Source organism: Zea mays, chromosome 10 (assembly GCF_902167145.1).
Source record: "Zea mays cultivar B73 chromosome 10, Zm-B73-REFERENCE-NAM-5.0, whole genome shotgun sequence".
In the NCBI taxonomy this organism is placed as follows: domain Eukaryota; kingdom Viridiplantae; phylum Streptophyta; class Magnoliopsida; order Poales; family Poaceae; genus Zea; species Zea mays.
In genome coordinates this window covers 127,913,458-127,936,877 of record NC_050105.1, presented here as the reverse complement: position 1 = coordinate 127,936,877, position 23,420 = coordinate 127,913,458, and the positions used below count along the sequence as shown (strand labels likewise).

The following is a 23,420-nucleotide window of genomic DNA, read 5'->3' as shown; positions in this document are numbered from 1 at the left end:
GAAAAAAGTGATGTTGGCGGTCTCATTTTGTAACAAGCTCATCTGCATATGGCAATGCAAAATATTATGTAGACTCTGTTTATAGGTTAAAGTTTGAAATAAGAAATGAGTATTTGTAAACGGTTGGATATAGCCCTTTAGTGATAATATAGTGAGTATATTAAGACCTGGTTAGAACATATGAGGCTAATAATTAGATAGCTAACAAATTGTTAGCTAGAAATGAACCAGCTAACTATTAGTAACTATTAGCTAGGGACTATTTGGAAACCGTAGCTAAGAGATTAATCGCACCTGCTAATTTTTTTTGTAGTGCCCTAATTTTTCTATCATCTTTTAAAAGAAAATGGATTTCACACGCTAAATGTGATACAAGAGGCATAAATTTATAAAAAAATCCATACAACGCACGGGACAGGACGACAACGATGCAGGGTGGCGATCCAGGAGGCTAGTGAGGCGAGAAGACAGCCACGAGAAGTCGACGACACATGACGGCGAGACAGGGCAAGACGTGATGTAAGGCAAGCAATGTGGCACGGCCACCGGTGTAGCGGGCGATGACGGGAGGGCGATCACATGATGCGACGCGGTCCAATAGAATGGCCACACAATCCAACGCCGCCCACAAAATGTGTATGCATACGGAAGAGTGGATGAGTGAGTGTGTTGAAGGGGTAGAAAGGTCTTCTGTGAAGTTTTAGCTAGGTTAGGCTAGCTAATAAACTAGTTGTTCTAACAATTAGCTAGAGTATTAAGTAGAGGTGTTTAGAACCATACCACGACTAACTATTGGCTCTAAGACCGCCTCCAACAGCTTGCTCATATGACTGTAAAATATTGATTTGTACTGTAGACTGTATTGTTCGCAGAATAAAGTTTAGATATGAGGATGAGATGGATAAATGGTTAGAGATAGTCTACAGGTTTCAAACCTAAATCACAATCATCTGGATCTAATATCTCTTTTTTATTCTATATATTTAAAAAACATTTTCCGCTACTACTTTACTTTTTACCAATTGCTATACACGAAGGACATATGACTAGATATATAAGGCCGTTAGATTTGAAAGATGATACAGATGGGAAGATACTGGCAGTGCCTCTAATCCACTAATCATATTAGGAGAACATAACAAGAGGCTAGTTAGTGGCCATACATTATTATAGTTTTCTATATATCATAAACCAGTATGAGTTGCGGTTGTTAGGAGGCGAGCGCTCGTTCCTTACGATCATAGTTTGAACCCCCAACGAGCGCGTAAAAAATTGTTATCTTGCCGCTCACAGTTTTGCATCCTTCCTATTATGCCATCTTCTTATTATGCCATATGTCTATGATTCGTAGAATCATTTGTGTTTATAGTTTATGAGTCCGATAGTAAATTAGTGAATTTCACATATGATAATGATAAAATTGTAAATAACTCGCGAGCACGTGGACAACGCTCGTTGTACACGTGGGAAAGAGGACAACGCACCGCAAAACTAACTTTCGCTTTAAAGACTTGTTCGGTTAACTCTCAATCTATTTGGATTAAGTGAAACTGTATGGGTTTAAATTCCAAACAAGTTAAACTTTTTCTAAATTTTTTTCTACAGATATGTTTACAAGGCAAACACGGCATGACTTCGCAACACAGATATGTTTACAAGGCAAACACGACCGGGATTCAGAGTTAAAAAAAACACTAACAGAAAGGTGACATAGCATCAGTAAAAGTGCAAATCCAAGGTTTCCACTAAGCAGTGCACAAATAATCAACTAGTGACATATGCTGAACTGGAATCCAGTAAGCATAACAGTTAGTATCGGAGGTTGCTAAGATATCGTTTTGACATGGTAGATGGCAAAAAGGGAAATGCAAAACATCCTACGGCATAGAGTTGACAAACCAATAACTTCATGTGGAGTTATCTCCATCCTCAACAATCTTCTAGACCAAGCAAACACGACAAACAAATAAGTAACGACTTATTTTGCCCATCTTTTCAGAACAAAAAAAGGGACTGGGAACCGGAAATATCCCTAAGAGATGCTTGTTGTCCCAGTTTCACCATCTCTGCCTTGCCATTGGCCTGTAAAAAAATGGTGAAGAGTAAAATGATTAGAAATCCCAACAGCGTGCCGTTTAATTGCACAACAAAAGAAAGAAGACAGATTTGCATTCTAAAATCTTTGAAACCTACACATTAAAGAGCGGTAGTCACACAAAGCACAGACACACTGAACTGAGGCCATAATATCTGAAGGATGATTATGCCAGAATCATGCACATGGTTAATTGACTGATCTACAATTTCAGTCTACCAATGTGCATCAATCCTTGCCATGAGCTAAACATGATCAGAAGTAACATAAGAGGGCAGGCATTTAACCTAAAACTCGACCAACCATCAAAGCACAGGTTTTCAAACTTCACCCATGCTTCTTTCTAAAAAATAGTTCCTAAACAAAACACAGGTTTCAAACTTCACCCGTGCTTCTTTCTAAAAAAAGGTTCCTAGACAAAACACAGGTTTTCAAACTTCACCCATGCTCTTTCTAAAAAAAGTTCCTGAGCAAAGCATCTTGATTCTTGAGAGAACACATGATCAAGTTAGCAAGTAAAATGCACAAACCTGTCCGAATTTCTGCTTGCACCAAAAGAGCCCCTTTCTCTGCTTCCTTGAAATCCCCATCTTTCTTCCTGCCTTGGTGGTGGCTCCATACCACCACGAGAGCGCGGTCTGTCCACCACTGTAGCATGTGGTTCCTCCCCTAAACTAGTTGGTGCAAGTGCTGTAACCCTGCCCGCACCCGAACGTGGTCTTTGCCCAAATCGAATCTTGTCATCCAACTCCCTTGAAAGCTGCTCAAGCTGGCTTTCCAACTGAGATATCTTCTCAGACAAACCTTTTGCATCTACCGATGTCTGGTCAGAACCATTACTCATGTTTCTCTCGATTTCCTTAAGATCCACCTTCAGAAGGTTGATTTCTTCTTTCAAATTTCTTTCTTCATCAGACTCTGGCCTGAAAGGTTTGGTGCATGAATATTCAATTCACATGAGAACATGCCCCCAAAAACTAACATGAAAAGACTTTCAAAGAAAAGGATAAAGTACCAAACTAGATAAATTACTTCAAATTTTTAACAGACCAGGGAGGATTGAAAATGATACTGAGACTGGATTGCCCTAAAAAGCACTGAAGCTGAATTAGTTGAACAAAAAATGCTATTGTATCCCAGGTTTAGGTGTGTTGAAAGTAGTTTAATAATCAGCAGTTTCAGACATCAAGCCTTCGCATAATACTATAATAGAAGATAAAACCAGAGGGGATCCCACGTTCATCAGTAAGTTATACAAAATCCCAATTATACAAAATCACAGGAGAAAATGCCTCATCAATGTGGAACAGGAGTAGAAAACAGAACCCTTAAATTGTAGAAATTTCAGCAGCCTGAATGTCTGCTAGTAGAAACTAATAAAAAAATCAGATACACACGCTTTTAATGCTTGTTTAGATGCCTCAAACCTGCACCAATTCACATGAAATGCGCTAGGATCCAGGCAATCTAAACACGTCCCAAGTGTTTGTAGAAAGAAAAACTCCAACAAACAACTAAAAAAGGATGTACTCGTGACAGCAGTGTCAAATGTAAAATTATACAAACATCTCCTTTTGATGGATATTATGTGCACACAAACCCAATCAGAGAGTGTCAGCACATTAAAACAAAAAAGTACAGTTTTTTATTTATAGTCAGATAAATTAAAATAAACCCCACAAATGGTAACTAAGCCATCAACAAAGATCACAACATTTACTTTTTTAACTATAGTTAATGCGCTTCACACATCAGATTTAACCAATGAGGCAAATAAATAACATAAATATTGAAGTACTAGCAGATTAGCGAGGCAGAGCTGTTGATGTAGAAAATGGGGTGCTTGGGTTTGTTCAATCATCTAGAAAGCTTCTTAGAGTTGTTCTGTTCTAATGCTTATTCAGGACAAGGAAAATATAGGGCAGTGAATGATGTGAACAAAAACTCCAAGTGATAGAAATACAACTTTACCAAGATACCACTACAACCCCACTAAAAATGTCACACCAGATATCATTTCAAACATTTGCTTCATTTCATATTGCCGCAGATCCATGGCCATGAGTCCATGACCTTAACAACACACGTGATTAATGATTTACTAACAAGGATGCTACATTATGACGAGCATATCAAGAATAAAATTCACTAAAATAAGCATTGATTAACTGCACAACGTTCAAATCATTATGAGTAAGGATGGCATTGTAAGATTAAGGGTCACACATCAATATCCAATGGCTCAGGCATGAGCATGATCAACACAGTGTATTGCTGGTGTCCATATGGTGAGCTTGAGCTATAATGGCGGTAGCATGCCACATAATGTCTCGGTGCAAACAGAAAACCTTAGTGTTGACCTAATTACATGGAGTGATGACAAATGCATGTGCTACCAATGTGTAGTCATGTCAAGATTGTGCTTGGATGTACTAAGCACCAGGGTGCTATCACAAAACATGACTCACTCGTGATCGGTACGTACCAGGGGTAAAGGTCAGTTTTAGCAAAGAGAACTTGTATGACACAACAGATAAAAGGTGTGCCATTAGCAAGTGCTTCCATTACAAAATCGAGGTTTTGTATGAGCTTGTAGCTTTCAACCACAAGTAACAGAAATTCTATGGTAATTCCACGGACATCATACCTATTTATAGCACGATGCTCAAGCTCAATATCAATCTTCCTCCAATCCTTCCCTTTCTCCTGCAGCACCACTTCTCTTGGCTTGGCCTCACCAAATGGGTTAACCTTTGGCCGTGCCCTCGGTGCTCCTTCACTCCCAACTGCCGAAACCTGCGACCCAGGGCTCCCAGGGCGGGAGGAATGAGCGCTATTCGGCCTGCTGGAGTGCGAACTGGTAGGACGGCTGGTCTTGTGCTCAATCTCATTCTCAAACTTCCTCCAGTCCACCCCCTTCTCCGCCAGCACATCCTCCCGGGGCCTTGCAGCCCCGAACGGGCTTGGTCGGTTGCGGGCCACCTCAGCAGGTGGGGTAGAGGCAACTAACGGATCACGTTTAGGAGGATTCAGGACGATGCGCGGCCTCTCCCCCGCCCCCTCGCCGTTGTGTGGCAAAGGGGTGGCGCCACGGACCCAACGGTCAGAATCAGAAGCAGCTGGTGAGTCGCGGAAGGCTGGAGAGTCGCGGAAGCCACCTCCAGACCCGAGGCTGGGGTAGCGCGCCGGGAGCGGCTTCTTGCCGCGCGACCAGTCGTCAATATCATCAGCACGGCCGAGAGGGGAAGGGCCGCCGAACCTATCGCGGCGGCCAGAGTCCGTGGGAGCCGGGGTAAACTTCTTGGTGGCGCCCCAGTCGTCAGCCTCGTCAGCGCGGGAGGGCATATCAAGATCCGAGCTTCTTCCCGGCCCGCGGCGGTCCTCGTCGTCGAAGCCGCCGCGGCGCTCTCCCCCGGGGCCGCCGAAGCCGCTGCCGCCGCCGTAGGAGCGGAACCCGCGGGAGCGGTCCAGCTCCTCGGCCGAGCGCTCCCGGGGCCCCGTGGGCAACAGCAGCATCTCATCGTGGGTCAGGCCCTTGGGCTCGACGGGCGCCGCGCGCCGCTGGGCCGCGGCCGCGCCGTAGGTGGTGAACTCGGACAGCGACAGCGTGGTACCCTTGTTCTTCTTCTTCGACTTGCCCCCGCCGCCCGCGGCGGCGGCCTCCCGGAGGCTCGGGAAGCTGGCGGCGCCGCCCGCGGGCAAGGGCGGCTCGGGCGCCGGAAAGGTCAGGGCCTGCTCGCGCTCTTCCTCCTCGGCGCGCTCGGCGTCCAGCGCCCACGCGCCGGCGCCGACGCTGCCCCATGGCTTGGACATGGCTGCCGCCGGTGCGAGATCTAGGGTTTGGTGGTGCTCGGAGGCGGACGGAGGTGGGTGGGTGGAATCGAGGCGATGCGAATGCGAGGAAGAGAGTAAGAGACGAGCCAGGGGATCTTGTTGGCTGGGATCGGGTGGTGCACGCTAAATCGCGCTGTACCCAGGGGCGGAACCGAAAAACGGCGTGCCCGCCGCACCGCGTTTCGTATGATCGTGGTGGTGGTAGAGTAAATTTCCCATCGATTTTAGACACTTCGTTATAGATGGAAACGGGACGGATATAGTTGGATACAAGATCATCCTGTATTCTAACATAACGTATTTCTCTCATATACGGGATTGGATACGGGTAGTTAAGATTCATGACGGATATATTACGGAACCAGGTAATAATCCGAGCGGGTAAGAAACAGATACTACTCGGGTAGATACCGAATAATTGTCAGGTAGTTCGTCACGATGATATTAATTGTCCAACCATACAACAAATACATAAATTAAGCAAAACATAATCATCTATATGATAGATCAAATGTAGGAAAGGAAACCAATAAAATTGACATCATGCAGTTCAAAGTTACTAATCACGATGACATTATAGAACCAACACCACAATATTAAAAATTCATAAAATATTCTAGTTTCACTCAAAAACTACAAATAAGTTACAAAAACTAATAAACATTTTATACGAAGATAACTCAAGTCCTCATATGAAAATGATAAAGTAAAGTATTAATTATGTTGAAACTTGATACTTATAGTGATTTCATATGTAACTCATACAAATAAGTGAAAGTGAAATATAGATCTTATAATCCAAACATTTTTTATGGTTATATATGAACATATGTTGTGCCTCCGTAAAATTAAATGATTTTTTAGGCTATTTATACATTTATTAAAATTTTTTCATAGAAAATTATCAAAATACAATTAAATCCATAAAATAATGTAACGTCGATCAAAAATTGCAAATAAGTTACCAATACTAATAAATAGTCTCTAAAAATATAACCTTAAGTTCCCACGTGGAGATAACATTAAGCCCCCCACATAAAAATGATAAAGTATATTAATTTGATATAAATTTGGACATTATTTCAATGATTTTGGCCTAAATATATGTTTAAACAAAAAATTGATGTACTACAAAGTTATAGATCTCATCGAGCCCTACAATTTTCATACAAACTTTATCTTCATCCGATTTCATATGTAAAAGTTATGATTTTATAACTATATTATTATGTAGGAAATGAAAAAACAGGTACACGAATTCCGGGTACCCGTATCCGACCCGACTATCTGGTTATTTACCGGGTAGTCATCGCTCTGTATACGACCCGAATCCGAAGCTTTAGTATCCGGGTATTATCTGTATTCATCCCGAATATAAAAATACTCGAATTCGTATCCAAAAAAACGGGTATTTGCACTATCTGTATCCGGTACCCGACGGGTATACCCGACCCGTTTTCACCCCTACACTTCATGACCGTCCCTATAAAACTATACTAGTCGGTTGCCCGTGCGTTGCGACGGCTTACAACAATACCCACGTAAACTGTCAACCAAAAAGATCTCAAGATTTTTTATTGATTGTCCCCGCTCTCTGTATAATATTTTTTTGATTTGGCTAACTGATGTTATTGTTTACTCCATGCAATATGTCTTGGTACAACACGGCCAATGAAGTGAGCGATTAGAAGAGAGTTCACAACGACGACTAACTGAACGAACAGAAATTATAAAATAATATAATTCCACCATACATAGACCAAATAAGAAAAAGATTGTGAGTTCAAGTTTCTAAAATAAGTCACATGAGCTCAAACTTATAAAAAAGGTAGATCAAAATATGGAGTGACTGTTAAAGTCATGCACCAATAAAACTGGATGCGCTTCATATAAATTATGCTACTTCATAGCAATTACTAACGTTTAAAACCAATAAATAATCTTTCATTTTACTGATAGTGTGACAAATCATTGTTGCTCATCCAATTCAGCAACCTCAAACACCATGGAGTCCATTGCGCCAATGTGGTCTCAGAAACGACCTAATGCTTGCAAAAGCCAAGAACGTCGTGCCGTGCTTGGGCTGTAGCCTCGCTCGTAGTGCTGGCCCGACCTGACACGATTATATTTTTTATTTTACAAAAAATGTATATATGTATATACAATTTATATTCAATATTAAAAACATCTGAGTATGATGTTCTACTGGTTAGACACCTTCATCTAGTGTCTCTTGTCCTTCTTCCATCAGGGGCATGGGTTCGAACCTCATCTCATGTACCATTTTTCAACATTTTACGTTGAATTAATCAAATGGCCCGACAGGCTAACGGGCTGGCCCGACATAGTCAGCAGGCCGCATGACGTGCTTGGGCCAGAGTTGTGGCCCGCGGGCGTCTGGCCCGTGCCGGACCGCCGTTTGGCCATCTATAGACGTGCAGCGGATTAATTTGAAATAGCTGTGGGGGTTATTTGTAAAAAATGACGTGGGATAACTGTTGAAACTGGTGCTTCAAATATAGTATAGATATAGATAAATTCTTATATCATACTCATCATAATTATCTCATACTCATCGTAAGTATAAAATTTTTCCTATATCCATCATTATCTCTACTATTTTATATGCCTCTAACATGGGCATCCACATTCCTCGTGGTGAAGCATGCCCCCGCCCCAGCCAGCCCCCCGCGCTACGCGCCCCAGCCAGCTCTGCGCACCCTCCATCTGCCAGCCCCACGCCGTCGAGGCAAGATCCGCGGCCTTCTGCACGCGTCACCCGAGCCGCCCCGCGCACCCCGAGCCACCAAGGCGAGATCTGCAGCCTCCTGCACGCGCCTCTTTCCCCTTCCACGCCTGCACAGGCACCAGGCTCCCAGCCCCCCACCCATGTATGTCGCCCCCACAACCTGAGAGCACCTAGAGGGGGGTGAATAGGTGATCCTGTAAAACTTAAACTTATAGCCACAAAAACTTGTTAAGTGTTAGCACAATTATTGCCAAGTGGCTAGAGAGGAGTCTCAACAAAACACGATACCACAAGAGATCAAACTCAGAGAGGACACAGTGGTTTATCCCGTGGTTCGGCCAAGACCAACGCTTGCCTACTCCACGTTGTGGCGTCCCAACGGACGAGGGTTGCAATCAACCCCTCTCAAGCGGTCCAAAGACCAACTTGAATACCACGGTGTTTTGCTTTGCCTTTCGATATCCCGTTTGCGAGGAATCTCCACAACTTGGAGTCTCTCGCCCTTACACTTGAGATTCACAAAGAAATACGGAGTAAGGGAGGGAATGAGCAACGCACACAAGACTTCAAAAGATCAGAGCAACACACACACAAGCAGCAACAAGAGCTCGCAACACAACTCAAAGAGTTCACAACTCCACAAGAGCTCTATATGCTATCACAATGAAACGAATGCGTGAGATTGATGACTTGGTGCTTAAGAATGTTGTAGGAATGCTTGGTTTTTTCCTCCAGGCGCCTAGGGGTCCCTTTTATAGCCCCAAGGCAGCTAGGAGCCGTTGAGAACAAATCTGGAAGGCCATCCTTGCCTTCTGTCGTCGGGTGCACCGGACAGTCCGGTGCCCGATTTCTTTCCTAAACAGGCGCAGCCGACCGTTGCCGACCGTTGCAGATCTGGCACACCGGACAGTCCGGTGCACACCGGACAGTCCGGTGCCTCCTTCCGACCGTTGGCCAGACCACGTGTCGCGCGCAGATTCCGCGGCCGACCGTTGGCTCGGGCCGACCGTTGGCTCACCGGACAGTCCGGTGCACACCGGACAGTCCGGTGAATTTTAGCCGTACGCCGTCGGCAAATTCCCGAGAGCGGCGTCTTCAGGTCAAGGCAGCCTGGCGCACCGGACACTGTCCGGTGCACCACCGGACAGTCCGGTGCCCCAGACCGAAACAGCCTGTTGACTGTACACAGCCAACATTCTCCTTTTCTTCTTCTCTCTGTTTCTAACACTTAGACAAATATGTTAGTACACAAAACCAATGTACTAAGGCTTAGAAACATACCTTTACTTGTGATTTGCACTTTGTTCATCCATGGGCATAGATTCACATTTAAGCACTTGTGTTGACACTCAATCACCAAAATACTTAGAAATGGCCCAAAGGCACATTTCCCTTTCAATCTCCCCCTTTTTGGTGATTTATGCCAACACAACATAAAGCAACTAGAACAAGTGCAAAAACACTTCAAATAAAATAAATTTGAGTTTTATTCATTTTTGGCATATATGGATCATCCTTTGCCACCACTTGGTTTGTTTTTGCAAATCGAACTCAAATTTCTATCTCTAAGTCAAACACACATGTTGAAGCATAAAGAGAGTCATTCCAAAAGAGATTGATCAAAGATTTCAAAAACTCCCCCTTTTTCCCATAATCACTACTTCTCCCCACAAGAAACCAACTTTTGACAAAAGAGACAATAAGCTCTACTATTTTCAAATCTCTCAAGTGGTAGCTGATCCATTTATTGCTTTGGCCTTTATTTTCTCCCCCTTTGGCATCAAGCACCAAAACGGGATCAATCTTGGCCCTATAACCCCATTGCCTCACCAAAATCTTCAATTAAGAGCAAATGGCAATAAGAGTTCATGAGATGGACTTGGAATAAGTTACCCTCTCATCGGAGTGCAGTGGAAGTCTTTCATGGTCCAAGTCCACCTTTTCCCTTTCAATTCTCCTTCGAGACTAAATCATGCAAACTCAAGCATATGGTTAGTCTCAAAGGGTCAAGTTGTAACACAACTCCCCCTAAACATGTGCATCACTTTGCAACGGACTTGTGAGGTCCCGGGAGTGTTTGTACAACTTGAGCACCACAATAAGCAACAAAATGCAGAAGGAACATGATCAAAGGCATAAACACATGTATGTTACAATTCAATCCAAGTTCCGCGAATCTAAGACATTTAGCTCACTACGCAGCCTGCAAAAGGTCTTCTCATCTAGAGGCTTGGTAAAGATATCGGCTAGCTGGTTCTCGGTGCTAACATGAAACACTTCGATATCCCCCTTTTGCTGGTGATCTCTCAAAAAGTGATGCCGGATGTCTATGTGCTTTGTGCGGCTGTGCTCAACAGGATTTTCCGCCATGCGGATAGCACTCTCATTATCACATAGGAGTGGGACTTTGCTCAGATTGTAGCCAAAGTCCCTGAGGGTTTGCCTCATCCAAAGTAGTTGCGCGCAACACTGTCCTGCGGCAACATACTCGGCCTCAGCGGTGGATAGGGCAACGGAGGTTTGTTTCTTAGAGTTCCACGACACCAGGGACCTTCCTAAGAATTGGCACGTCCCCGATGTACTCTTCCTATCGACCTTACATCCAGCATAGTCAGAATATGAGTATCCAACCAAGTCAAAGTTAGACCCCTTTGGATACCAGAGCCCGAAGCAAGGCGTAGCAACTAAATATCTAAGGATTCGCTTCACCGCCACTAAGTGACATTCCTTAGGATCGGATTGAAATCTAGCACACATGCATACGCTAAGCATAATATCCGGTCTACTAGCACATAAATAAAGCAAAGATCCTATCATTGACCGGTATGCTTTTTGATCAACGGACTTACCTCCTTTGTTGAGGTCGGTGTGTCCGTCGGTTCCCATCGGAGTCTTTGCGGGCTTGGCGTCCTTCATCCCAAACCGCTTCAGCAGGTCTTGCGTGTACTTCGTTTGAGAGATGAAGGTGCCGTCCTTGAGTTGCTTCACTTGGAACCCAAGGAAGTAGTTCAACTCGCCCATCATTGACATCTCGAATTTCTGCGTCATCACCCTGCTAAACTCTTCACAAGACTTTTGGTTAGTAGAACCAAATATTATGTCATCGACATAAATTTGGCACACAAACAAATCACCATCACATGTCTTTGTAAAAAGAGTTGGATCGGCTTTCCCAACCTTGAAAGCATTAACAATTAGAAAGTCTCTAAGGCATTCATACCACGCTCTTGGGGCTTGCTTAAGTCCATAGAGCGCCTTAGAGAGCTTACACACATGGTCGGGGTACCGTTCATCCTCGAAGCCAGGGGGTTGCTCCACGTACACCTCCTCCTTTATTGGCCCGTTGAGGAAAGCGCTCTTCACATCCATTTGGTACAACCTGAAAGAATGATGAGCGGCATATGCTAGCAAGATACGAATTGATTCTAGCCTAGCCACAGGAGCAAAAGTCTCCTCAAAGTCCAAACCTGCGACTTGGGCATAACCTTTTGCCACAAGTCGAGCCTTGTTCCTTGTCACCACTCCGTGCTCGTCTTGTTTGTTGCGGAACACCCACTTGGTTCCCACAACATTTTGCTTCGGACGAGGCACCAGTGTCCAAACTTCATTCCTCTTGAAGTTATTGAGCTCCTCTTGCATGGCCAACACCCAGTCCGGATCTAGCAAGGCCTCCTCTACCCTGAAAGGCTCAATAGAAGAGACAAAGGAGTAATGCTCACAAAAATTAACTAATCGAGATCGAGTAGTTACTCCCTTGCTAATGTCACCCAGAATTTGGTCGACGGGATGATCCCTTTGAATCATTGCTCGAACTTGGGTTGGAGGTGCCGGTTGCGCTTCTTCCTCCATCACATGATCAACTTGTGCTCCCCCTTGATCACACGCCTCCTGTTGATGAACCTGTTCATCGTCTTGAGTTGGGGGATGCACCATAGTCGAGGAAGAAGGTTGATCTTGCTCCAAGTGTTCCTGTGGTCGCACATCACCAATCGCCATGGTGCGCATAGCGGCCGTTGGAACATCTTCTTCATCTACATCATCAAGATCAACAACTTGCTCTCTTGGAGAGCCATTAGACTCATCAAATACAACGTCGCTAGAGACTTCAACCAAACCCGATGATTTGTTGAAGACTCTATACGCCTTTGTATTTGAGTCATAACCTAATAAAAACCCTTCTACTGCTTTGGGAGCAAACTTAGAATTTCTACCTTTCTTCACCAGAATGTAGCACTTGCTCCCAAATACACGAAAGTAAGATACATTGGGTTTGTTACCGGTTAGCAGCTCATACGAAGTCTTCTTGAGGAGGCGATGAAGGTAGACCCTGTTGATGGTGTGGCAAGCCGTGTTCACGGCTTCCGTCCAAAAGCACTCGGAGGTCTTGAACTCTCCTAGCATCGTTCTCGCCATATCGATGAGCGTCCTGTTCTTCCTCTCTACCACACCATTTTGTTGTGGTGTGTAGGGAGCGGAGAACTCGTGCTTGATCCCTTCCTCCTCAAGGAACTCCTCCACTTGAAGGTTCTTGAACTCGGACCCGTTGTCGCTCCTTATCTTCTTCACCTTGAGCTCAAACTCATTTTGAGCTCTCCTGAGGAAACGCTTGAGGGTCCCTTGGGTTTCAGACTTATCCTGCAAAAAGAGCACCCAAGTGAAGCGGGAAAAGTCATCAACAATAACTAGACCATACTTACTCCCTCCTATGCTCAGATAGGCGACGGGTCCGAAGAGGTCCATATACAGCAGCTCCAGGGGTCTTGAAGTGGTCATCACATTCTTGCTGTGATGTGCTCCTCCCACTTGTTTACCTGCTTGACAAGCTGCACAAGGTCTATCCTTTTCGAATTGCACGTTAGTCAAACCTATCACATGTTCTCCCTTTAGAAGCTTGTGAAGGTTCTTCATCCCCACATGTGCTAAGCGGCGATGCCACAGCCAGCCCATGCTAGTCTTAGCTATTAAGCATGCATCTAGACCGGCTTCTTCTTTTGCAAAATCAACTAAATAAAGTTTGCCGTCTAATACACCCTTAAAAGCTAGTGAACCATCACTTCTTCTAAAGACAGACACATCTACATTTGTAAATAGGCAGTTATACCCCATATTGCATAATTGACTAACCGATAGCAAATTATATCCTAGAGACTCTACTAAAAACACATTAGAGATAGAATGCTCATTAGAAATTGCAATTTTACCTAACCCTTTTACCTTGCCTTGATTCCCATCACCGAATATGATTGAATCTTGGGAATCCTTATTCTTGACGTAGGAGGTGAACATCTTCTTCTCCCCCGTCATATGGTTTGTGCATCCGCTGTCAATAATCCAGCTTGAACCCCCGGATGCATAAACCTGCAAGGCAAATTTAGGCTTGGGTTTTAGGTACCCAACTCATGTTGGGTCCTACAAGGTTAGCACAAATATTCTTAGGGACCCAAATGCAAGTTTTGTCTCCCTTGCATCTTGCCCCTAACTTCCTAGCAATTACCTTTCTATCCTTTCTACAAATTGCAAAGGAAGCATTCAAAGCATGATATATTGTAGAAGGCTCATTAACTTTCCTAGGAATATTAACAACAATTCTCCTAGGCATATTATGAACAACATCCCTTCTACCAACATTTCTATCATGCACATATGAAGAACTAGAAGCAAACATAGCATGAGAAAAATCATCGTACGCATTATAACTCCTATAAGCATTTCTAGTTCGTCTCCTATCATGATATATAAAAGCATGATTCCTTTTAGTGCTACTTGTCGTAGGGACCTTCCCTTTCTCCTTGGCGGAGATGGGAGCCTTATGGCTTGTTAAGTTCTTGGCTTCCCTCTTGAAGCCAAGCCCATCCTTAATTGAGGGGTGTCTACCAACCGTGTAGGCATCCCTAGCAAATTTTAGTTTCTCAAAGTCACTTTTGCTAGTATTAAGTTGGGCATTAAGACTAGCTACCTCTTCATTTAATTTAGAAATGCAAACTAGGTGTTTACTACAAGCATCAACATCGAAATTTTTACACCTAGTGCAAATCTCAACATGTTCTACACAAGAGTTAGATTTACTAGCTACTTCTAGTTTAGCATTTAAGTCATCATTAACACTCTTTAAAGTAGCAATGGTTTCATGACAAGAAGATAGTTCACTAGAAAGCACTTCATTTCTTTTAACTTCTAACGCATAAGATTTTTGTGCCTCTACAAATTTGTCATGCTCTTCATACAACAAATCCTCTTGCTTTTCTAAAAGTATATTCTTTTCATTCAAGGCATCAATTAATTCATTAATTTTGTCTATCTTAGATCTATCTAAGCCCTTGAACAAACATGAATAATCTACTTCATCCTCATCACTAGATTCGTCCTCACTTGAAGAAGCATAGGTAGAGTTGCGAGTACGTACCTTCTTCTCCCTTGCCATAAGGCATGTGTGACGCTCGTTGGGGAAGAGGGTTGATTTGTTGAAGGCGGTGGCGGCGAGTCCTTCATTGTCGGAGTCGGAAGAGGAGCAATCCGAGTCCCACTCCTTGCCTAGATGCGCCTCGCCCTTTGCCTTCTTGTAATGCTTCTTCTTTTCCCTCTTGTTTCCCTTTTCCTGGTCACTATCATTATCGGGGCAGTTAGCGATAAAATGACCAATCTTACCGCACTTGAAGCATGAGCGCTTCCCCTTCGTCTTGGTCTTGCTTGGCTGCCCCTTGTGACCCTTTAGCACCGTCTTGAAGCGTTTGATGATGAGAGCCATCTCTTCATCATTAAGTCCGACCGCCTCAATTTGTGCCACCTTGCTAGGTAGCGCCTCCTTACTTCTTGTTGCTTTGAGAGCAAAAGGTTGTGGTTCGTTGATCGGTCCATTCAAGGCATCGTCCACGTACCTTGCCTCCTTGATCATCATTCGCCCGCTGACGAATTTTCCTAAGACTTCTTCGGGCGACATTTTGGTGTACCTGGGATTCTCACGAATATTATTCACCAAATGAGGATCAAGAACTGTAAAGGACCTTAGCATTAGTCGGACGACGTCGTGGTCCGTCCATCGCGTGCTTCCGTAACTCCTTATTTTGTTGATAAGGGTCTTGAGCCGGTTGTATGTTTGAGTTGGCTCCTCGCCCCTTATCATCGCGAACCGTCCAAGCTCGCCCTCCACCAGCTCCATTTTGGTGAGCAAGGTAGCGTCATTTCCCTCATGAGAGATCTTGAGGGTATCCCAGATTTGCTTGGCGTTATCCAAGCCACTCACTTTGTTATATTCATCCCTGCACAATGAAGCTAGAAGAACAGTAGTAGCTTGTGCATTCTTATGGATTTGCTCATTAATGAATATAGGACTATCCGAACTATTAAAGTGCATTCCACTATCTACAATCTCCCATATACTAGGATGGAGAGAGAATAGGTGACTACGCATTTTGTGGCTCCAAAATCCGTAGTCCTCCCCATCAAAGTGTGGGGGCTTGCCGAGTGGAATGGAAAGCAAATGTGAATTTGAACTTTGCGGAATACGAGAGTAGTCAAAGGAAAAGTTAGAATTAACCGGTTTCCTTTGCTCGTAGTCGTTGTGGTCGTCGTCCTTTTGGGAAGAGGAAGATTCGTCGCTGTCGTCGTAGTAGACGATCTCCTTGATGCGCCTTGTCTTCTTCTTCTTCCCTTCCTTCCGTCTATGGCCCGAGCCGGAGTCGGTAGGCTTGTCTTCTTTGGGCTCGTTGACGAAGGACTCCTTCTCCTTATCGTTGATCACGATTCCCTTCCCCTTAGGATCCATCTCTTCGGGCGGTTAGTCCCTTTCTTGAAGAGAACGGCTCTGATACCAATTGAGAGCACCTAGAGGGGGGGGTGAATAGGTGATCCTGTAAAACTTAAACTTATAGCCACAAAAACTTGTTAAGTGTTAGCACAATTATTGCCAAGTGGCTAGAGAGGAGTCTCAACAAAACACGATACCACAAGAGATCAAACTCAGAGAGGACACAGTGGTTTATCCCGTGGTTCGGCCAAGACCAACGCTTGCCTACTCCACGTTGTGGCGTCCCAACGGACGAGGGTTGCAATCAACCCCTCTCAAGCGGTCCAAAGACCAACTTGAATACCACGGTGTTTTGCTTTGCCTTTCGATATCCCGTTTGCGAGGAATCTCCACAACTTGGAGTCTCTCGCCCTTACACTTGAGATTCACAAAGAAATACGGAGTAAGGGAGGGAATGAGCAACGCACACAAGACTTCAAAAGATCAGAGCAACACACACACAAGCAGCAACAAGAGCTCGCAACACAACTCAAAGAGTTCACAACTCCACAAGAGCTCTATATGCTATCACAATGAAACGAATGCGTGAGATTGATGACTTGGTGCTTAAGAATGTTGTAGGAATTCTTGGTTTTTTCCTCCAGGCGCCTAGGGGTCCCTTTTATAGCCCCAAGGCAGCTAGGAGCCGTTGAGAACAAATCTGGAAGGCCATCCTTGCCTTCTGTCGTCGGGTGCACCGGACAGTCCAGTGCACACCGGACACTGTCCGGTGCCCGATTTCTTTCCTAAACAGGCGCAGCCGACCGTTGCAGATCTGGCGCACCGGACAGTCCGGTGCACACCGGACAGTCCGGTGCCTCCTTCCGACCGTTGGCCAGACCACGTGTCGCGCGCAGATTCCGCGGCCGACCGTTGGCTCGGGCCGACCGTTGGCTCACCGGACAGTCCGGTGCACACCGGACAGTCCGGTGAATTTTAGCCGTACGCCGTCGGCAAATTCCCGAGAGCGGCGTCTTCAGGTCAAGGCAGCCTGGCGCACCGGACACTGTCCGGTGCACCACCGGACAGTCCGGTGCCCCAGACCGAAACAGCCTGTTGACTGTACACAGCCAACATTCTCCTTTTCTTCTTCTCTCTGTTTCTAACACTTAGACAAATATGTTAGTACACAAAACCAATGTACTAAGGCTTAGAAACATACCTTTACTTGTGATTTGCACTTTGTTCATCCATGGGCATAGATTCACATTTAAGCACTTGTGTTGACACTCAATCACCAAAATACTTAGAAATGGCCCAAAGGCACATTTCCCTTTCACAACCGCGTAGGCACCCAACAGCGGATCTCGCCCAGCCACCGTCGTGCCCCTGCCCCCGCCTACGGATCTCCCCCCCCACCCACGACTGTGCAGGCACCTAGCCATTGTTGTGCCTGGTTCTATGCACGGCCAGTCCTGGTCGCCTCGCGCGGTCCCCGCGACCCAGCCCAAACCCCCGCCCATGCGGTGCCTGAGCCCCGAGATAGCCGACACCGGAGGTTCGCATCCCTCCCCTCCTCGTCGCACCCTCCCCCACCCCCACCGCGAGTCTCAGCCGCAGCCCCCGTACCCGCAGTCGACCTCAAAATCCTTTGATGCAGGCTCTCTCACCGCCGCCGCCTCGCTTGCCTCACCTAGCCCCCCTCCCCCCCCCGTCGACGCCCTCCTCGTCTTCCAAGTATCACTCTTACCCTACCGCTCTGCTCTGCATCCTAGGCACGACACTTTCGTTTTTGGTGATGGTTTTCAACCCTTCGTCCTCCCGATCGTTGCAGAGATGCCAGCCCATCGAGGCGGCCGATGCAGTCTCGGAGACCACGGCCGCGTTCCCTGGCGCCTCGGTGAGTCCTCGTGCCCCACATCAGTTCTTGGTTTTTCTGCAATACAATGGGCATTCTTTTGTGCTCTGTCTATGACTATTTACTGGTCAATGTGTATGGTGTTTGTGCGGGCGTGGTGGTGGTGGGTGAAGAGGAGGCTTCGATATGCTCAGGTTCACTGGTTGCGGAAGTAGTTTGATGTGAGTTGCACTCCATGATGCTTGACCATGGGTGGAGGTGTCTAGGAGAGAATATTTATGTGGACTTGAAGTTTGATCAGAATGAGGAGAGGACTGATCTGTGCATTGTGAATGTGGTACAATGTTTTGGCATTTTTGCCCTTGTTTAGGCATTCATTGTTGTATGTTACTTTCTGTGCAAACAAATGTCATGTGGCTGCTCCAGAATTGGAAACGATCTTTCAAATGACTATTGAAAGGTACAAGGCGAGGCTTATAATTAAATGCTATTCACAGAAGGAAGGTGAGGATTTCTTTGATACTTACTCACCTGTGGCTCGATTGACCATAATTCGTGTGCTACTTTCTTTGGTTGCCTCTCATGGTCTTCTCGCCCATCAAATGGATGTTAAGACAACATTCCTAATGGAGAACTAGATGAGGAAATTTACATGAAGCGGCCTAAACCCGGGTTTGTAGCAAATGGTCAAGAAGGCATGGTGTGTAAATTATTGAAATCTTTATATGGCCTAAAACAAGCACCTAAGAAATGGCATGAAAAGTTCGATAGAACTTTGACATCTATCGGCTTTGTTGTGAATGAAGCAGACAAATGTGTATACTATCGGTATGGTGGGGACGAGGGAGTAATTTTATGCCTATATGTTGATGACATTCTAATCTTGGGGACAAGTCTTGATGTGATTAAAGAGACAAAAGGCTTTCTGTCTAATAATTTTAAAATGAAAGATTTGGGAGAAGCTGATGTTATTTTTAACATTAAGCCACTGAGAGAAGGCAATGGTGGGATCACACTTGTGCAATTCCATTGTGTGGAAAAGGTTTTGAGTCGCTTTGGTTTTAATGAATGTGAACCTGCTCCAATGCTTTATGATCCTAGTAAGCCATTGAAGGAAAATCAAATAATAGTAAGGGATCAATTGAGATATTCCCAAATAATTGGTTTACTCATGTATTTAGCTAGCGCTATGAGGCCTGACATCTCGTTTGTTGTGAGCAAACTTAGCCGATTTGTTCCAAATCCGGGAGATGATCACTGCGTTCTATCGAGAGAGTTTTGCGTTATCTAAAAGGTACTATGAGTTTAGGCATCCATTATACCAGATACCCAACAATACTAGAGGGTTATTGTGATGCAAACTGGATATCTGATGCTGATGAGATATATGCCACAAGTGAATATGTGTTTTCACTTGACGGTGACACTGTTTCATGGAAGTCTTGCAAGCAGACCATCTTAACGAGGTCGACTATGGAAGCAGAACTCACAACATTAAATACTGCTTCAGTTGAGGCTGAGTGGCTCCGTGAACTCCTTATGGATTTAGCGGTGGTTGAAAAACTATACCGACTATTTCTTTGAATTGTTATAATTAGACAGGGATAATTAAAATTAACAATTCTAAGGATAATATGAAGTCGACAAGGCATATAAAGAGGTGTTTCAAATCTGTCAGGAAATTGAGAAACTCTGAAGTAATAGCGTTGGATTATATCCATACGTCTAAAAATCTGGCAGATCAATTTACTAAGGGGCTATCACGTAGTGTGATAGATAGTATATCAAGTGAAATGCCCTGAGACCCACCTAAAGTTTATCATAGTGGTAACATGTTCTATGTGATAGAAAATCTCGTGAATTAGAATGGTGAAACAAGTTAGTGATAGACTGAGAGGAAATACCCTTAATAAGGCTCATTTCATATGCATATCTTTCCTTACTGTATGGTAGGTTGGTATTTATACCTTAATATGTTTCAAGTGGCTCTGTGAAGCAAAGATGTCCTGCAGAGCATCTTTAGATAAACATACCTATATTGGTTAACTGCTAGTCACAATTTATGAGATCTAGGTGGTCTCAAATACCCATGAAAGGCTATGGAGTTTGACTTATATGCTCCAACTAGAGAGGATGTGTTCAGCAATCTAGTACTGGTAAATAGTTAAGATGAAACTCATTCCACGTAAAACTGACAATTCAAGGCCCAGTCCATTGTGCAGTTGTGGTTAAATGTAGTCTAGGCTCTAAGTGGATGTTCAACTTAACAATCTCCATTGAAACACTAGTACATCAAACGTTTCAGATGATGAGAGCATTTTCGTGTGACTTAGCATTTGGTGGGCGAAAGGATCACGATGCCCAAGAGGGGGGGTGAATTGGGCTTCTCTAAAAATCAACACTAATTAAAACCTAAGCAAGAGCCCAACTTCACCCCAACAACTAGCACTAAGAGAATAATACTAGAAATACAACAATGCTAAGACAATACTTCAAATACTTGCTAAACAAATACACAATGTAAAATGCTTAAATTAAGTGTGGAATGTAAAGCAAGGTTTAGAAGACTCCTCCAATTTTTCCCGAGGTATCGAAGAGTCGGTACTCTCCACTAGTCCTCGTTGGAGCACCCGCGCAAGGGTATCGCTCCCCCTTGGTCCTCGCAAGAACCAAGTGCTCACTACAAGATGATCCTTTGCCACTCCGGCGTGGTGGATCCCTCACGACCGCTTACAAACTCGAGTCGGGTCACCAACAAGATCTCCACGGTGATCACCGAGCTCCCAACGCCACCAAGTCATCTAGGTGATGCCGATCACCAAGAGTAACAAGCCGTAGACTTTCACTTGACCAAGAGAAGCCTAATGCAAGTGGTGTGTGCTCTAGGTGGCTCTCGCTAGCGCTAGTGAGGTTCAAATGCGGGATTAAGATTCTCTAATCATCTCACTAGGATTTTGGTGCTTGCAATGCTTTATCAATGTGCAGGAATTAATGTGGGCAGCAAGACATTGAATATGGTGGGTGTAGGGGGTATAAATAGCCCTCACCCACCAACTAGCTGTTACCAGCACTATTCTGTGCATGGGCGCACCGGACAGTCCGGTGCGCCACCGGTGCGCCAACGGTCGACTCCAACCGCTAGTTCTGACAGCTAGCCATTGCGCTGATGGCACACCGGACAGTGAACAGTCACTGTCCGGTGCACACCGGACAGTCCGGTGCGATGTCCGGTGCGCCACTAAAATTCATCTCGTGAACCTTGCGCTCTCGGGTTTCTGTGCACGAGGAAACCCTTCCTCGGGCCATCTGGCCCCACCTGGCAGAGGGCACACCGGACAGTCCGGTGCCCCAAGGCCAGAAACCCTATTTTCTATTTTTCGCTATTTTTCAAATCGGTTTTCGTTCTAACTTGTGAGTATGTTCTAGAGTGTCACCTAGCACTATATGTGAGTGTGAATATGCACCAACACTACACTAGAACTCTCTTGGTCAAACTACTCATTGACAACCCCTCTTTATAGTACGGCTAAAACAAAATAAAAGACCTAACTAAATCACGAGTGTCCGCAACTCCTTGACACTCGGACTACGTAGACCTTCACTTTGTGTTTCGTCGCTTTAGTCGTTGCTTCAAGTTCTTATCTTCGGGATTGTTTTCACCTGTGTAGTATATCTACCTATAATGCGACCTAACTTACCATTTGTCTCTGCAAAACACGCGTTAGTCATATATAACATTACGTTGTCATTAATCACTAAAACCAACAAGGGGCCTAGATGCTTTTAGTGGGGATTGTTGGATAAATGTGGGCTTGACCCAATTAATATTCTGAAAGTCGCCTAGAGGGGGGTGGATAGGCGGAAACTGAAATTTACAAACTTTAAGCACACTTTAAGCCGGGGTTAGCGTTAGAATAAAATCTAACTCCAGGAAAGAGGGTGAAAACAAATCAACCAAGAAATAAAGCGGATGACACGATAATTTGTTTACCGAGGTTCGGTTCCAAAGAACCTAGTCCCCATTGAGGTGGTCACAAAGACCGGGTCTCTTTCAACCCTTTCCCTCTCTCAAACGGTCAATTAGACCGAGTGAGCTTTCTCCTTAATTCTCACGGGTCACTTAGACCCCGCAAGGACCACCACACAATTGGTGTCTCTTGCCTTGCTTACAAAACACTTGGGAACAAGAATGCGGAAGGAAGAAAGCAATCCAAGAACAAGAGCTCAAAGAACACGAACAAAACTCTCTCTAGTCACTAAGTGTTTGGAGTGTATTTGGGACTTGGAGAGGCTTTGATTCTTTTGAATTGTGTCTTGTATTGATTGCACTAGCTCTTGTATTGAATGAGATGTCTGGAAAACTTGGATGGCTATAGTGGTGGTGGTTGGGGGGTATTTATAGCCCTCAACCACCACATAGCCATTGGGGAGGCTGTCTGTCGATGGGCGCACCAGACAGTCCGGTGCGCCAGCCACGTCACCCAACCGTTAGGATTCTGACGGTTTCGACCGTTGGAGCTTTGACTTCTTGGGGCACCAGGAAGTCCGGTGCCGCACCGGACAGCACTATTCACTGTCTGGTGTGCCTTCTGGCGGCTGCTCTGACTCTGCGCGAACTGTCCGCGCACTGTTCACGTTGTAGGCGACCGTTGCAGCCGACCGTTGCGCTGGCTAGCCGTTGCTCCGCTGGCACACCGGACAGTCCGGTGAATTATAGCGAAGCGGCTCTCCAGAAACCCGAAGGTGGCAAGTTTGAAGTCGTACAGTCCTAGGCACCGGACACTGTCTGGTGGGGCACCGGACAGTCTGGTGCGCCAGACCAGGGTTCTCTTCGGTTTCTTTTACTCCTTTCTTTTAAACCTAACTTTGATCTTTTTATTGGTTTGTGTTGAACCTTTGGCACCTGTAGAACATATAATCTAGAGCAAACTAGTTAGTCCAATAACTTGTGTTGGGCATTCAACCACCAAAATCATTTATGAAAAGGTTTAAGCCCTATTTCCTTTTCAATCTCCCCCTTTTTGGTGATTGATGCCAACACAAATCAAAGCAAATGTATAAGTGCAGAATTGAACTAGTTTGCATAAGGTAAGTGCAAAGGTTGCTTGGAATTAAACCAATTTTATAGTTTCATAGGATATGCATGGTTGCTTTCTTTTAT

The 23,420-nt window shown here is 44.9% G+C and overlaps 1 protein-coding gene across 1 annotated transcript; it reads right to left on the bottom strand.

Moving 5' to 3' along the window:
* Positions 1-1,720: 1,720 nt before the first annotated feature.
* On the bottom strand, positions 1,721-5,663 carry LOC100284982 (eukaryotic translation initiation factor 4B). The gene is made up of 3 exons (NM_001157877.2): positions 4,743-5,663; positions 2,626-3,018; positions 1,721-2,082 (listed from the first exon to the last, which is right to left on the bottom strand). Exons 1-3 carry the CDS (start codon positions 5,609-5,611, stop codon positions 2,058-2,060), a joined length of 1,287 nt encoding a protein of 428 aa, NP_001151349.2. The 5' UTR covers positions 5,612-5,663; the 3' UTR covers positions 1,721-2,057.
* Between the last annotated feature and the right edge of the window lie 17,757 nt (positions 5,664-23,420).